Consider the following 13,016-nt stretch of genomic DNA (forward strand, 5'->3'; position numbering starts at 1 on the left):
AATTGACAATCAATGCCTACAAGTTAGCAAATAACAATGAAAATACGACCACGGATCCAAAGAAAAGAAATTTCCTTGGCATATGCGTACAAGTAACTTAAGAATGACGACCAAGTGAAACGAATTTGGATCAAAATTGAGTCAAAGGCTTCCTAGAGTGGACATTAAACTCATTTCTTGTTCAGAAAAAATGAAATGTACCTAATAACACTATAGTTTCCGAGGAGCAAATCTTATTATGTTTTTGTAAGTTTCTGTTTATGGGATTAACGAGATAAACTTGAACGGTTAAACATCAGAAAAATGTGGCCAAATGAAACAAAATGACAGCGATCTACTAGCAGCCAATCACGGTGGTTGTCCATGGTGCGATATGGTTGGAGAGACACGTGGCAACAGAAAACACCAAAATGACAAGTTAAAAGGTGGTGAGTGACTCATTTCTAATCCATTTGAAGGACCCTGATATTATATCAGGCGTATTTATTTATACTAAGAAATGTTATTGTGTGACACAGTTTTCTAACATTAGTTTGTTAGCATAGGACAACACAAATCTGAGTTGACTCCCTGCCTCTCAGTTCCTCCCCCCCTCACGATATCTCTATTAAGAGAGAAACAAAAAAGAGAAACAGAGAGAGAGAGAGAGGGTGTGTGTGATCTTGCAAGGTCTGTTCCGGCAATACCATCAAGGCATGGCAATTTCAGGGTCAGAGACTCAGAATTCATCCTCACTGAAAATTGCGTCTCAGGTGGAAGTGGAGTGTGTGAAATGCGACTCGTGCGGCTTCACAGAGGAATGCACCCCTGCGTACATCTCCAGGGTGCGTCAGAGGTACCAGGGCCGGTGGCTCTGTGGGCTGTGTGTGGAGGCTGTGAAACACGAGGTGGTGAGATCAGATAGAGTCATCACCACCGAAGAAGCCCTGGACCGCCACATCACCTTCTGCAGAGAGTTCCGATCATCCACCGTTCTCAATAAAACAGAGCACCCCATCTTCGCCATGGGACGCCTCCTCCGCCGGAGCCTCGATTCTCCCAAGCCTCTCCGATCGAACTCCAGTGGAGCTCTCGGGGTTCGAGCTCCACAATTGATTCGATCGGAAAGTTGCTTCTCTTCTATCTCCGGTTAAAAGGTCTGTTTTTTGTTTTGTTTTTGGCTCTTGCGGTTGCAGGTTAAGCATGAAGCATAGAATTGGAAACTCTGTGCGCAAGTGTTTTTCTGTGACCGTGACAGGTTTTAGAAATCTATAACAAAGGCTCTACACTGGCCCTTTATGTTTAGATTGGTTCAGGGATTTATCCTATGATGACTTTAGTACCAGCTCCTTTTTTCTATGATCTTTAATGTATATACAGACTGATTAGCACATTCTTAAATTCAGTTCTTCTAATCTGTTTGCCTTCTTGGTGTTTTCTGGAAAAGGCAAAATTTAGATACAGTTTTCTTTTGTGTTTTTAATACTGTTTTCTGATACTAATCTTTACTATGCGGCAGATTATTAAAGTAAAATTGAATTTTTATTGAAATATAATACTGAAATCAAGTAAGAAACCATCCTTAAGAGCATAAAACTTGATGTATTTCCTTATGTTGTTAATTTGTGGTGTTTAATTTTAGCATTGGGGTTGTTAAGGAAATCTGCTTTAAGGAAATAAAGCTGAAAAGTCTTGCAACTATTGAATTTGAAACAGAACAAAAAGACAGCGCAAAGTTAAGATTATGATGGCTGGCTCAAGGCTCAAGCAGTCCTGAAAAGAAACAATTTTCTGCGTTCATTGGCTATAGCTGTATGCATAAAAGAATATGAGAATCTTGAAGCTTTTCCAAGCTAATAATTCCAGATGTGCTTGGCTGTTTGTGTCAATTTGCAGCATGGCCATTTAACAGTGATGACTTTATTTTGATAATAAAAAAAGAAATTAAGGAAAGTTGTTTAATGGGGGCATTTTGCATTAGAGATATTTATACAAGACGAAGGTGCAGGGAAATTTCCCTCAAGTGAAAGGGCCATCGCTTTTGTTGGAAAAGTTTAGCATTTCCAAGCTACACTTAGTATGTGTATGCAAACCAAACTTCACATTAGAGTTTGGGTCACAATAAAAATGCACTGGACTGAAGTGAAGCTGCAAAAAGTTGCACATCTTTCATTTTATGTTCCTTTTCTTGTGCTTCTAACTGAATGCCTTGTGATGCCTTGCTTTTTTCATACCTGAATTTCATTGCACTGCATCCATGCGTTAAGTTACAATGTTTTGTAACTTTTACAGTGTGATCATACACTGGGAACCTTTGGCATCGGTGCTCTTTATCAGAACACCCAATTCACGTTTGTGTCACCAAGAAGGTTAGTAGTGTGACAAAGAACAAACATGGTTGTGGTGTGCATCTACTCCAGGAGTTTTCTGCAAATTGTAACATGATATACATCGAAACCGACAAAGAAAATAAGTGGGGTCAGTATAAACATCCAACAGATCAAAACATTATTAATTATATTATATGTCGTTTTATTGCCATTTGCGTGTTTTTATTGAAGACTTGGAGCTCATTCACTCAAAGATAAAAAGATGAAAATAAATAAATAAGAGCTCGATCACTCTACGTCTCTTCCAATAAGTTAACTTTGCTACTAACAGATTTTCAAAGTTGGTGTTTACGTGTTTTTGTTAGAGCAAACAACCAAAACCATCTACTATTTTACTACATATAGATTAAAAAACTAAGAGAGTCAACGACTTATAAGGTCATGTATTTGGTGTCGAAGTATAATTTCTCAGTGGCAGATCTTGAGATATAAGTATACAGCATGGGGATTATCTTAATTTAAAATGCTAGAAAGTAGAAGAGAAACGAATGTTAGAAGCAAATAAGCATTGAGATGAGTTTCAAAATGGTTAAAAACAAGAATCAAAGGCAATAAATGCAAAGTATTATTCTTTACTTGGGAACAGACTACAGAGAGTTTGAAGAAGTAGTAACCTTAAAGTAAAACAAGATTGAAAACATATACCCACATAAAGACACTGGTTTTCCATGTGAAGAAGAGTATTTTGTAAGAACCAAATTTGGTACATTGAACTTCTCCTCACTGCTATTGTATTGCCTCATAAATTAGCACCATTTCTCAATAAACACAATGGAATCCATCATTTGATGGGTCACCGAAATGATATCCAATTATGCACTTTGTTTAAAAGGTAGTTTACCTAACCCCCTCTCATAGTGCTCATGAAATCAATCTGCGTTCTATTCCTCGTGCACGTCCACCCTCAATGAAAAAATGGCCTAGTTAATCCAATAAGGAAGAGCTTTATAAGAGCATCCAACTTCTGTCCCCATTTTTCTACTTGTACCTTAGCTACTAAACAGGAACTAAACGTGCAAATCATCATTGGTTTTCCTTTACGTGATTTCTGTGACCCTACATTGACCACAAGGATCAGTAAACATTAAAGAGCTTCGAACAAAGAGACACTTCTTTTTGTCAATTTATTTAGACACTTCAATTCACACCTCTATAACTTGAGCCCACACTTGCATATGCATGAACAGTACAAGGACAGTGTCAGTGGTATCATCTTCAGTTTTTTATTTAACATTCAGAAGGGGAAAAAAGGGGAAGTCTAAAATAATATAGAAAATAACATTGAAATAGTGACTTTTTAACATTCTCTTTTCTGAGTCTCATTGATGCAGAAAAGAAATTGAATCTTGCCAAATTGTTTTGAAAAGTTTAACATACTTTCTTATAAAGGTATATTCATCTTATTTTGTGATATTTTTATGAACAGATAAATTGATTATATAGTAAATTAGTGACATAATTTTAATATTGCATTAGAAATTAAATATTTGTAAGTTTAATTCAATTTTATAAAATTCGATATTTATATCTATTTATATATTATAAAAAGTTATTATTAGAATCTTAGAAAGCCTGCTCAATCCTCTGTATGATCAGGTTGCATGATCTGCGACACAAGTGAGGAGTAAGATTCTGCTACTTCAGTACTGACCATTTACGGTAAAATCCCAACCCAGATACCTCAATTCTTGGTATGCCACTTGAATTTTTGTTAGACAATTTACTTGATAATTGATTTTAAGATGAAATTTGATATGAGAAAAGCCTGTAATTTATATTGATAATGGTATATTATGATAGATTTGTTTGAATTTAGTGGTATATATGTTGGGAAACTGAATTTAATGTCAATTGATTCTTGGATGATTATCACTTGGGATGTAAAGAGCATGATGAAGAGTTTGACTTTTCATTACGTTCATTTTCACTGTAAAATCAACATCAAAGGCCAATTTTCAGCGCACGAACAGGGCTGGATCATCTCGTCAAGGTACCTTTTTTCTTGTTTCAAGAACCCTTTCTGGCATTCAGGCAAAAGAAGCTTTTGAAGAAGCTAAACCCAAAGTAAAAAAGAAAAAGATGGAATCTCGGCAGTGGAGGCCACCATATTTTGCCTTGGAACAGAATATCAGGTCCAACTGATTCGAAACATTTGAATGTAACATAGAAAACCCAAGCTGTATTTGTACGGAAAAGAATTCTCCTAGCTTTTTTTTCCTATATTAAGAAGTGCACTTTAAGCCTAACTCAACTCCATAAAACAGGTTTATGAAATGAGGTTTGCACCTCGTCCGTGGGATAACATATTATAGGTGATCCGATAATGGCCCGATAGCAGGTGACCTGATAAGCCCAACAAATATCACTTATATATTATGAAAGATTCTAATCTCTAGTCGATGTGGGATCTCCAACACATCCCTCACACCGAGAGTGCTAACTCGTGGTGAGACTATATATTATGGGTGGTCCGGCCCGATAACGGATGACACGATAGGCCCAACACAAACGCTCGCTAGGATAGACTCGAAATGACTTTGATATCATGTAAAATGAAATGTCTTAATCTCTACTTCATGTGGGATCTCCAACCACATGTCATTTTTTATATCTATTAGAAATTATATTATTTTCCTAACATCTCATCTTTATATATCAATTTGAAATTAGAATATAAGTGTAATAAAATTAAATAAATAAAATAAGATAAAAGTGACGTTAAACCATAAAAATGAATATGGACCTAAGTCTATGACACTGAAAACGAACCTCGCTCTAAAACTACATTACCCTTCTTCAAGCTTGATATGACATATTGGTCATCTCAAACTTGCAGTTATGCATGTTGAACGTGTTTTGATAAGAACATCACTAAAAGCATTTGTTGGTTGCTCGTTGGATCTTATAGGAAGTAGATGAAACATGTTGTTATGCATTTAATAACATGATAATTAATATCGATGTGCTTAGTGAAAGTTTGAATTTGATACAATGTGTCTCGTGGTTTGATTATCATAATAAAGATTTACAGTTGCAATAGTAATTTGAAAATAATGTGAAAAGACAAGATAACCATTGTATCTTGCGGTGGCAATAAGGGCATAATGTTTAGCTTCGGAAGAGGATCGGAAGAGGAGTGTGACACAATGCTTTGTTTCTTGCCCTCCATGATATTAAAAAGTTCACGATATAAATATATAAATTAAATTGGTGATCAAACGTCACGTGTTTAAATATGCAGCTCAATCAGAATCATTGAAACCTTGTAGGTGTATAATTGGAAGAAAAGAATATTCCTTGTGATGGATCAACTTTTATCTACCTCAAAATATGATGTGCAGCTTGGTGGCGATGAACAAAGGGTGATTGTGTGAATTGGCTCAAGAGATGAACAACAAAACAAATGTGAGGTTTAGTGTTAGTCAAGTAGAGAAGACGTCCAATAAGTCTTCGATATGTTTATGGTTAGTGGATACATGTGTCTTGTTCAAAAAGATGCTTTGTTGATTTCAAAATGGGAGTGTATGATGATAGCTTTGCCGCAAGCATTCAATTGTCTACAATAGCATATATTTTCTTTAAGATAGATGTGTCCCTTCTCTTGATCAAGTTATTTCAAATCCTAGAAAAAATTTCAATTGTCCTAAATATTTTATCTCAAAAGCATGTTTAAATATCTTTTGATGTTATTTATTTCTTCTAAACTATTTTCTGTAAGAATGATTTCATCTACGCATACGAGCAACACAATGAACGAATGAAAAGTTTTCTTAATACTTAGAGTGATAAAAGAAAGATTGATTGAACTTGTTGGTTTTCAAGAATAATGATTATTAGCTTGTTTAAGATCATATAAGGATTATATCAATTCAGTGTGGCACAGTCATGTACACCTCTTCCTTTAATTCTCACGTAAAAAAAAATAGAGCATTGCTTACATCTACCTATTCAAGGTGGCAATTTTTTATAACTATAGTAGTAAGTAAGAGACATACACTAGTAAGCTTGGTAACTGGAGATTTTTTATAACAATATCACTATTTATTTTATATTTGATTTTGTAAGTCCATTTGTAGTCAATGTGTACTTACCTGGTGGTAGATCAATCATGTACCAAGTGCTAATATAAAATATCATATACCAAGTTTTGTTATCTTAAAGTGCTTTGATTTCATTTTTCAAAGGTATACGACATTCAATACATTGTGATGCTTACTCATGTTTGAGGTTCAGAATACGATGAAATAGAAAGAATGTGTCTTAAATTCTTTGTTGAAATAATATTGTAAGAAGGAACATTATTAATAAAGAAACGGACCTTGTAGAGTTCATTATAGTGTTGTACAATTTAATTACTTTGAATTGAATTTTCACTTTTAAAGTTTAATAGCGGGTAACATAATAATTTTGACAAATTTTATTAAAATATATTTTTTTATATGATGATATCAATCTTAAAAAAAATAGAATTTAAATTTAATTCACTCCAACCAATTTTGCTAAAATATGTTTCACTCATTTATATATTAAATTTATTTTTAGTATTGATTTTGGTTGGTATTTAACTGCCTAACATAAACCGTGAAAAAGAAAGGGGAAAAATCTATAAGAAATCTCCCAATCAATTTGAATATAGAGGTCTTCATGTAATTATTTGATCTCTAAGTAAGAATTATTTAAATCATTTCTCTAAAATATAATTATAAAAGATAAAATAAATCCTTTAAATCATTGGTAATAAACAATGCCAATTTCATTTTCTTTTTAATTTTTTCATACGTCATCATTCTGTTCAATTTCTAATAAGCTACATTGTTGCGATTTTTTAAATTTTTTTATTCGTCATCATTTGAGAAATTTAACATATTAGAAAAATGTGTAAAATTTGAAATAATTGTTGATACAATGATCGAAAATAAAAAATTAGTGATAGAATTCATAAAATAATATTTGTTGAACAGTAAAATACACAATTGAATAACATTCGAATCTAAAAAGTAAATTTGTGAATAATTATAATTTCAAGCAAAGCCCTATACATGGGCCATTAAAGCAACACTCCACGGACTGTTTCTTCCTGCACCTCCATACCTTCTTCTCTCACCTCCATAAGTTTTCAAATTTCCAAAAATGCTCCTTTATAATATTCCGGATTACATAATCTGGAAGTCATTTTTCAAATTTGTAATTAGCTACCGGATTACATAATTCGGAAACCATTTTTCAGATGCATGATTATTCTCCGGATTACATAATCTAGAAGTCTTATTTAACTTCCGGATTATGTAATCTGGAAGTCTTTTTTCAAATGAGTTTCCAAATTACATAATCCGGAAACTACTCTACAGGGTGACACAAAAAAGACAAAAATGTATTTTCATGTTGTGTATGGAAGTGGCAGAAGAAGATTTGGAGGTGCAGGAAGAAACAGTCCAGTCCACGTTGCTTGGAGCCCATTACCCTGCACGCAATCCAATTCATCGATTTTGGGAAGCAACCTCAAAATTCAAAACAGTAAGTAATCAACAAAATTCAGTCCTAAAAAAACAGACAAATAATTTGGGTGTGTCATATATTTATTAAATTTCTTATAATAGTATTTCATATTTCATTTAATCATTTAATAAAATATTTTTATATTTTAAAATAGTAAATAATTTATTTTCTAATTGATATTTCCATTATAAAGTAAAAAAAAGAAAATATTAAGATAAAATTGCCGAAGGATATTATTACCTTTTTAATACACTGTTCCCTAAGGACCGAGAACAGAAAAAGAACTAACTAAAGAAGGATGTTAGATCAATGTAAAAAAGTAAGGATGAAAGAAACATTATTCTACTTTTTATTAACTATTAAATAATAATCGAGGGATTGTTTAAAATTAATATAAAATTGAGTATGTTTAATTATTAAACTTCAATAATTTTTTATTTATTTATTTGTCAATGGTGTATAAAATAGACTTAAATAATTTGTTAATCTTATTTAAATAACTATCTTTTGATTTTGACTGTATTTTTTACATTGTTTGTTTTCAAATAACTATGCTTTAACTTTTATCATCATAAAGTATATTATTTTATTCTTCGAAAATATGACATTGTTATTTTGAAGTTTTAAGATCATTTTAAAGTAGATAAATAATACTTATTTTAGTAATGTAGAGTTTAAAAAAAAATATCATGTTGATATGATATAATATACAATCATGAGTCATCTAAAATAGTATTGTTTTTTATTTGACACATCAATAGTTGACGTAAAGAAGAGGTTTAACCTTATAAAAATGAAAAAAAAATGTTAAGAATTAAAATAAAAACAAAAAATCTTAAGAATTAAAATAAAAACTTACTCATTTTATAAATCCTATAAAAAATTATTAAAATTGGATACTTTTTAATATAAAAATTAAGTTTCTCAATAAAAAATAGTTATTTTTTAATAGAGTTATTAAAAGAGATTATGTCTCCGTTGGACCTGATTTACATATAAACGAAATAAACTATAGTTCAACTTATTTATGTTGAATATGAAAAAAGTTAGTGGTGTCCAATCTCAACTTTGGTAAATATCTTCCAACAACTAATGAATGTATATCATAAATATATGAATAATGGATAAAGCCAAACAATGAGTTTCATTACCTTTATGTTCAAAGCATCTTTACTTGCAAAAAGCGTAGTTATAAAGATCATAACATCATTCAGAGAATTTCAAATCAGAAAACTCTGCAATCAGCCACTTTTTGAAGAGAATATTTCATTCAACATGAAATTTGTGATGTTATTCACTACTATAGCATCAAATTACGTACACGCATGAGGTATAAAGCCTTCAAAATTCAACATATGCCAAAAGATTAAACATTTGAGTGAAAGAACTTTAACCATCTTGCAGGGAACAAATCACATTCATCATTATTAAACAAACAAGACAAATCCAATGTAAGACAAACTCCTTTAATACAAGGAAAACTACCTTAATGGCTACATTTCTTCCTAATGTGCAAGACAAACTAATTCTAGACTATTTTTTATGATTCTTGTCTTAGAAAATGTTTAATCACCATTAGTTCACAGGATTCAACATAAAAAAAATCGATAAAAAACAATTAAATTAAATCAGATGATTTAAGCAATGATCCAAAGTGAAAAAAGATAAATAATAATTTTTTTATACAACAAAATAAGAATCAATTCTTAAAGAAACATTATATCGAATACATACCAACTTGGTTGTAGACACGTTCAATCATATTTGATAAGTTTTTTGAATTTAGCAGGTGGTAGATTCCCCATGAATGTAATCAAGGATAGCTATGACTCCAAAAACAAAAGCTTGATCCATCCCAGGTTTCACCACCACATGATAAAAATCATTGTTTTCCATCACTTCCTCCACTTCCTTCATCACCCTCACCTAATAAATAGATCATCAATCAGCACATTAATGCTACTTTCATGTGATACTGTTATGCACATTCTGATCAACTCAACAAACAAATGAATTGGTTGGCGTACCTGTGCTACGTCGTTGCCTTTGGAGTCAACAATGCTACAACACTTGTCCGAGAAATAGCCACTGATCTTAAAATCACAGCCTCTGTTCCTGGTGGAGATTCTGATTGCCTTGTTCTTAACCAAACAAGAATTGGGTTCTCTCAAGCTGAAAACCAGCTTCCTTGATCCTTCGTAGTCTAAACTGTAACCTTTCCACTTCTTGTAAATGCTCAAGGCCTCAACCATGCCTCCCTGCACATTTCATGAAAACTAACCTCTTCAAGTCTTGAGATTGAATAACCACATCCTTAAAGACATGTTTAACGATACAAACTCATACCATATAAGCAACTGAAAGTAAATTCCACGTGATTTTACACTTTTTTACCAGAAATTTTATCTTCAATCTAATCCAAACTGGTTATTTCTTGTTTTTGTTGTTTGACTTCAGAGTATAAACTTTGACATAAAAAAGAAAGTAAAGTAAATATACCTTCCGAAGCATGAGAAGCAAAGCGCCTCCATCTCCTTCTCTTAGGATCAGCTCTCCCTTTTTGCCACGAACACCACAACCCTCGACACTGAACACAGCCCTCTGGGCACTAGAATCCATGACTACAAAACCCCCACCATTCACCACGCGTGGCCTCTTTCTCACCACATGCACAGTCTGAGACGATGAACAGTACATTTTGCCAATGATCGACATCGTGTCTGTGTTCGCAGTCATTGAATGCTTCTCTGCACTTGAACAACTACAAATATTCTCCTTCTTTTCTCTCCTCGAATATAGTTTTTTTTATCAGCTCTCCTCGAATATAGTTAGTTCGTTTCAACAAAACAAAAACGATCAAGTTCTCTCCCTTCTTTTCCTTCTTTGTCTAAGCTTTTTGGTGGAAGAATCTCTACGAGTCACGGATTGAGATAGCTTGTGGAGTAGATGGAAGTGTGTGGCTTTATTTTATGCCAAACTGATATATACCTCATTTTTTTCACCACTATATATATTATTGAATTCTTTATGATGATTATATAGTTAATAAATGTAAACTTAACGAAATTATGTAAATCTATATTCACAATATTAAATTAATTTAAATACGTTTTTACACATAGTAAAAGTAATTCTATGCTTTTAGTTTAACTATTCACATTTTTAACATATGTTGTTATCAAAAGTGATAAATGTATTAATTAAAATAATCAATGTTTTCGGTAGTTCATTATAATTAGTTTAACATTAAAAATAAGAAACATCTTAATGATGATGTATAAACACCTTAGAGTTTATCATAAGCAAGAGAGGAATGTGCAAGGGAATATGAGTGTTTTCATGTTATTTTGCACGTCTCAAATTGAAAAAAAAAACGTGATTGCCTTATATAGTGGGGGCACTCCCCTTCACTTTCAGTGAGCCCAGCTCAATATCACAATCTGTGTATGATGCCGTGTGCCACTTCATTTCATTCTCTTCTTTTATTTCTTTCTTCTCTTCTTCGTTTTCCTTCACCCTTCCAAATAAAGTGTAATGTTACCCTTTTGAAATGGTACGTGTTCTTATTGGGAATGTGCTCGAAAATTGTCCAGTAAGAATCCAAATATTTTTTTAGTATAAATGATCTCAGTTGCTCGAGATAAAAAGAGAGATTAATTTAAAAAATATTGATGTTTAACTAAGTAAGAACATAGTAATAATAAGTGTGGAAAGTTATCCGAATTAAGAATATAGAATAAGATAAATTATACTTTATGAAGAGTTGATATTTATATTTCTTTTCGAAATGAGTTAATCGTATAATGATTATTTATAATTCATATATAATCGTTTAATAATAAAGATTTTTTTAAGTAAAATAAGAGTTTAGTTATGAGATATATACTGTCACTTCAAAATATCTCTATCTCGGCGAGTAGGTACAATATGATTTTGTTATTATTTAATTTTGTATATTATTGTAGGAAGAAAAGGAGAAAGTAAAATTTATGTGAAAACAAAATGTGAAAACCTAGTAAAGTTTGATCCTCATTCTTTTTTTAGTAAAGTTGAAGCATGTGTAGAAAGACCTATGATTTTTGCACACGCTTGTCCAATGCGTTGGTGAGTGACGGGATTCTTGCCTACGTGGCTGCCTTCGGTTGGCTGCTTTTTCAGTTATGAAAACCTTGGACCACAAACACAAAAATACATAAACAACTAAAACGACTATAGCTTCTTTTTTTTGTTGGATAAGGTCATGTGTCTTAATCATAACATATTGATTAGGTGATCCTATAGCACCACAAGACATTGCCTTCTCTAATTAAATATTCCTCCTTTTACTTATCTCATCATTAATTATTCCTAATTCTATTTTACAACTTTTACTACAAATGACACGAACCACATTCACTACTCCTTAACCAAATTTTCTTTTTAGAGACTACTTGTTTGCATTAGTTTATCACCTGCATTGTTTAGGTTGATGACTTAAATGCTAGAGATTTAATAAGAGATAAGACCAATTATATTTTATAAGTTTTGCAGCTACTTTTATTATAAAGATAAATTTTAACTTATTTTTAATATAATATTAGAATCTATCCTAACAAAATTTAATAAATTTATCATGTTATTTAGATTCTTATGAACTTATCCCAATGTATTGAAAATCTTACAACCAATTAAAAATCAAATCAATTTATAATATACAATTAGAACAATCCTCTCTTTATAAATCAATTTTATCTAAATAAATTAAACTTCAACTCACTTCTTAATTTTTAATACTTATATTTTATCAAAAGCTTGAAATTAAAAATTACTTAAAGATGTGGGGAATGTTGTTTTTAGATTGATTCTTAACTGTGTCAACATTTGGAGATGACATTTGGAGGAACGTTGTAACCTAAAAAATACAAGAAGCAAAAACAATCATTGCTGCATTCCATCTAAATGAGAAAATAATGCGTAAAAAAGTTACCCAACATGTTGTTAATAAACGCCATGAACCCTATGGTGTTGAGTCCATTTGTTTTTATGATGTTTTGATGTAAGGGAAGATTTTAATTTTTTTTAATCAGCAATAAAGAATAATATAAATGAGGATACTTGGGGTACTCCAATCCTCGTACAATAAGTTTAGTTTTTAATCAAAATTTGTACATA

General features: G+C 31.8%; 2 protein-coding genes across 2 annotated transcripts; one reads left to right on the plus strand and one right to left on the minus strand.

The window, feature by feature from the left end:
• Nucleotides 1-455: 455 nt before the first annotated feature.
• LOC137805560 (DUF1677 family protein (DUF1677)) lies at nucleotides 456-1,394 on the plus strand. Its single transcript, XM_068605505.2, has one exon. The coding sequence runs from the start codon at nucleotides 696-698 to the stop codon at nucleotides 1,131-1,133; it is 438 nt and encodes a 145-aa protein (XP_068461606.1). The 5' UTR covers nucleotides 456-695; the 3' UTR covers nucleotides 1,134-1,394.
• Nucleotides 1,395-8,301: 6,907 nt separating this feature from the next.
• LOC137805873 (protein LURP-one-related 6) lies at nucleotides 8,302-10,821 on the minus strand. Its single transcript, XM_068605768.2, has 3 exons — nucleotides 10,365-10,821; nucleotides 9,893-10,123; nucleotides 8,302-9,791 (listed from the first exon to the last, which is right to left on the minus strand). The coding sequence occupies exons 1-3, from the start codon at nucleotides 10,599-10,601 to the stop codon at nucleotides 9,648-9,650; spliced, it is 612 nt and encodes a 203-aa protein (XP_068461869.1). The 5' UTR covers nucleotides 10,602-10,821; the 3' UTR covers nucleotides 8,302-9,647.
• Between the last annotated feature and the right edge of the window lie 2,195 nt (nucleotides 10,822-13,016).

This window comes from Phaseolus vulgaris, chromosome 3 (genome assembly GCF_051622355.1).
Source record: "Phaseolus vulgaris cultivar YP4 chromosome 3, ASM5162235v1, whole genome shotgun sequence".
Classification (NCBI taxonomy): domain Eukaryota; kingdom Viridiplantae; phylum Streptophyta; class Magnoliopsida; order Fabales; family Fabaceae; genus Phaseolus; species Phaseolus vulgaris.